The following is a 4,443-nucleotide window of genomic DNA, read 5'->3' on the forward strand; positions in this document are numbered from 1 at the left end:
GATTAAGTAAACAACTACTCCCCTGGGGAAGGATAACTGGTCAGCACCCCTGTATAAAGACCCAATCAATTACAAGATGTCAACATGGCACCAAGTAGTTCGTCAAACACCCTTAGGTTAAGAACCACTGGTCTAGCCTTTTTACTAGTCACCTGATTACGTGTCAGATATGGCTATCTCCTTTTTTTTCTTCTTCTTTTTGACATTGACCCCAATGAAATATTATTTTGCAATGAGTCTAAAATACCTTTGTGCTCAATAAACTCTATGACCATTTTTTTTATACATTAATTTTAGTAATATGGGGCAGTATGAACTCTACATATCTTTCTTCCAACTTCTTGTTTCCCCTTAAAGCTAAAGCCACTTTTCCATGGTATTGCCCACAAGCTTTTTGGTTTTACAGATTATTTACATCAGATTTTAAACAGTTGTACATTTATTCATTACTGGTGATCATTACTGGTGTTTTTATCTCTGTTAAAGTTGTATACTGATGGAATAACAGTTTTTTTTTTTTTTTTTTTTTTACTTTCAGTTAAAAACTTTAGATGCATTATAAGTAAACCCACTACAGTGATTTAAAAAACCTTCAAGCTTAAATGATTGCACACAGTACAACTGTCTGTCTGTCAGTCTCCATCTGTCAAGTCTCTGTCTTTCTCTATTTATGAGTGTTTTTATTCCAATGGTTGTTTATTTTCCATAAAACCAGGATGATAATATAACATAATATTACAGCCAATTACTCCTCCCAGACGCATACAGATCCCTTTCAATATCACATTCATTGATTGGATAATTAATCATTAGCCCACGTAATAGGACACACTCTTTCGACATCTCACTTTTTCCTGCTGTCTCCAGCACAGATCTACCTTCATTTCCAGGAGCCTCCTTCGAGCTACCTTCTAGATCTTGCTGTCCTACTGAGGAAGACCCACTAGCACACTTTAAGCACAGATACCTCCAGGCAGACATTACTGTAATTCACATATTCAATAAAGGGAAGCAACAGCAGTATAGAGCATTTCCCTAACCACCTAAATACAGAAATCAGGAGCAGTCACTAGGACCCACTGATAGACTCCTTGGTGGCTGAGCACATGTGAAGCCATCTGTTTGTAACAAAATTCACAAAAAACAACAGGGGATAGTACATAAACCAGTAATCATTGGGTTAATTAATGTTTTGTATTTTGGATTCATATATTTGGGTAAAAATAATCTTACAGAGAACTGAATGTGTATGTGTGTATGTGTATATATGTATGTATGTATGTATGTATGTATGTATGTATGTATGTATGTATGTATGTATGTATGTATGCGTGTGTGTGCGTGTGTGTGTGCGTGTGTGTGCGCGTGTGTGTGCGCGTGTGTGTGCGCGTGTGTGTGCGCGTGTGTGTGCGCGTGTGTGTGCGCGTGTGTGTGCGCGTGTGTGTGCGCGTGTGTGTGCGCGTGTGTGCGCGTGTGTGCGTGTGTGTGTGTGTGTGTGTGTGTGTGTGTGTGTGTGTGTGGGTGTGGGTGTATGTTATATGAAAATACAACAGCTCAGAAAAGGGCCATTTGGCATATGAATCATACATATATTGTAATAATGCAAAAGTTCAGAAATCAATAAAATGCCTAAAACCATAATTAACATTATCAATAAAAGGGAAATAAAAGATGAAGAACAATAACAGTAAAATTAATAAGCTGAAACTTATTATATGTGTATAGTACATACATCAAAGGACTACATAATAACAACACAAATCAACAATGAAAGAATCAACAATACTCTGAAGGTTACTTAGTAATTCCCTCTTTTTTATTCAAAGGCACAGTACACTTCTAGTATATAACACACATACAAACACTGCAGTTATAATTATAAAAAATTATGGGTTTGAGATCTAAATGGCAAAAAGGCTGTGCTAATCAGCAAGAAAGCTTTAATAAGAGTACAAAACTAATTTTTAAATATATTTTGCAGCAGCTCAATAACAATATTGCATGATTCAATCCACAGTGATTCTTAATTACTTAAACAGGCCAATAATTATGACATCATAAACCATATCATTGTGATAATGATAATAATATTGTGGAAATTAATCATGATATTCAAATAATGCCAAGCAGATGCAATATCAACATTTAAATAATAGAACATAAGTATTTATAATACAATATATGATATCTTGTAGGTTTAAAAAACTGGACAGTATCTGAATCTGGACATGCTTCCAGATTTCCTTTATCTGGCTACAAAAAGTACATTTTATTATGAACAGTATAGTTCTGGTCCATCTGAACAGCTTTCGAGATATCAGCTGCGGAACCTTCCTTCATTCCTCCTGTTTGTTCAGAAGCCCCACCATGAACCTTTGCCCTAAGGAAGGAAAAAAAAAAAAAAGAATTGAGCAATGGACATATCCATTTATGTATACATATATATTTATGGATGTATGTCTTTGTATATACGTATGTATGTATATGTCTGTGTATGTATATGTAAATGTATGTGTGTATGTATATATATTTCATCATCATCAAGGGGCTAATGCCAACAGGAGCATATATATATATATATATATATATATATATATATATATATATATATATATATATATATATATATATATATATATATATAGCAGTTGGGGTCGGGCTGGCAACCCGGTCCCGTAAAAACCCTTACCAGCAGGCAAACCAAGAAAGGAGAGAAGGGGTCGGAGCCATCCCGGAGGAGGTGACTCTGACCCCGATTTGCAGCCGGGGGTTCCTGATCCCTGGCTCGGCGTCCTGACCAGGGGTTTACCTGATCGGGACGTGGAGCCTGGTATGACGGGTGCAGGGCAAAGCCCTCCCAGGGAATCCTGCACCCTGAGGTTACGTGGTGGGGGGAATGGCACCCCTGGCCCCCACTCTTCCTCCTTGGGAGGCGCATGTCTGGTTGTGCCGAGGTGTTGCCCGGCCGGAGGCCCACAAATGGGGTCAATCTGCGGCGAGCGTGCCATGTAGCAGCCTGGAACATCCTCAGTCTCTCGGAGGATGATCGACTGCCTTTGTTGTTGGGGGAGCTGGGGAGGCTCGGGATTGGCATCGCTGCTCTCTCTGAGGTGCGACAGTCTGGTAGTGGTGAGACCAGTAGTGGGGGTTATACCTACTACTGGTCTGGCTGTAGTAATGGTGCGCGCCTTAGGGGAGTCGCGGTGGCTGTATCTGACTGCTTCTGTTCCTCAGTCAAGAGCGCATTCTGCTTGTGAGAATGAAGCACACTCTAAGAGTCAGTCAAGGGGGAGATCTCCAAGCTGAAGAGTGGTAAAGCAGCAGGTATTTGTGGCATCCCAGCTGAATTGTTAAAGGCTGGTGGAGAACCTATGGCAAAGGGCTTGCATGCAGTCCTGTCTGCCATATGGCAGACTGGTACCAATCCCCCTGACCTGCTGAGGGGTGTGGTCATCCCTCTCTGGAAGGGGAAAGGGGATTGTTGGGACTGCACCAATCACCGAGGCATTACACTACTCAGTGTACCAGGCATGGTATTCCCACACATCCTACTGAGATGTATCAGAGACCACCTGTTGAGGCACCAAAGGCCAGAGCAATCTGGATTCACTCCTGGTAAGTTCACAATAGACCGAATCCTGGTGCTTCGAGTCATTGTAGAGCGCCATCGTGAGTTCGGACGTGGGCTGCTTGCAGCCTACATCGACCTCAAGAAGGCATTTGATACGGTGCATTGTGAATCACTCTGGGAGATCCTGAGGATAAGAGGAATTCCATCAAGGATTGTTGGATTAATAGCAAACCTGTATACAGGCACTGAAAGTGCTGTAAAATGTGGTGGGGGGCCTGTCGAGCTTCTTCCCTGTTAGTTCAGGCATGAGGCAAAGCTGTGTTCTTGCACCAACACTTTTCAACACTTGCATGGATTGGATACTGGGTAGAGCTACTTTCCAAAGTCACTGTGGAGCAACTCTGGGCAATATCAAGGTTACAGACCTTGACTTTGCTGACGATGTTGCCATTTTATCTGAATCTCTGGAAACCATAGTGGTGGCTCTTGAAGCATTTAGCAATGAAGCGAAGCCCCTCGGGCTAGAGGTCTCCTGGACCAAGACCAAGATCCAGGATTTTGGGGGCCTACTAGGAGACCCTGTGCAGTCGGTATGTGCTTGCAGTGAAAACATCGAAGTCACAGAGAGTTTTATATACCTCGGTAGTGCAGTTCATGACTCTGGGCTGTCAGACCAGGAAGACAGTAGTCGGACTGGCCTGGCAGCAGGGTCATGAAATCTCTCGACAAGAGTATTTGGAGATGCCACTCTTTTGGAGATGCCAGTACCTGTGCAGAAGGATCAAGCTACGTGTTTTCAAGGCCCTGATACTGCCAGTTTTACTATATGGTACTGAGACTTGGATGCTATCTTGTCTCTGTAATCTCGCCTT

General features: G+C 41.8%; 1 protein-coding gene across 1 annotated transcript in view; it reads right to left on the reverse strand.

Annotated features, from left to right (window-relative positions):
* Positions 1 to 1,527: 1,527 nt before the first annotated feature.
* Positions 1,528 to 4,443, reverse strand: part of LOC125037857 (protein argonaute-3-like) — a 32,336-nt gene continuing 29,420 nt past the window's right edge. The window contains exon 15 of the mRNA XM_047631099.1: positions 1,528 to 2,380. Within this exon, the coding sequence (XP_047487055.1) occupies positions 2,254 to 2,380 (127 nt within the window). The 3' untranslated portion in view covers positions 1,528 to 2,253. The remainder of the gene's footprint in view (positions 2,381 to 4,443) is intronic.

The sequence above is a fragment of the Penaeus chinensis genome, chromosome 24, assembly GCF_019202785.1.
Source record: "Penaeus chinensis breed Huanghai No. 1 chromosome 24, ASM1920278v2, whole genome shotgun sequence".
NCBI lineage: Eukaryota > Metazoa > Arthropoda > Malacostraca > Decapoda > Penaeidae > Penaeus > Penaeus chinensis.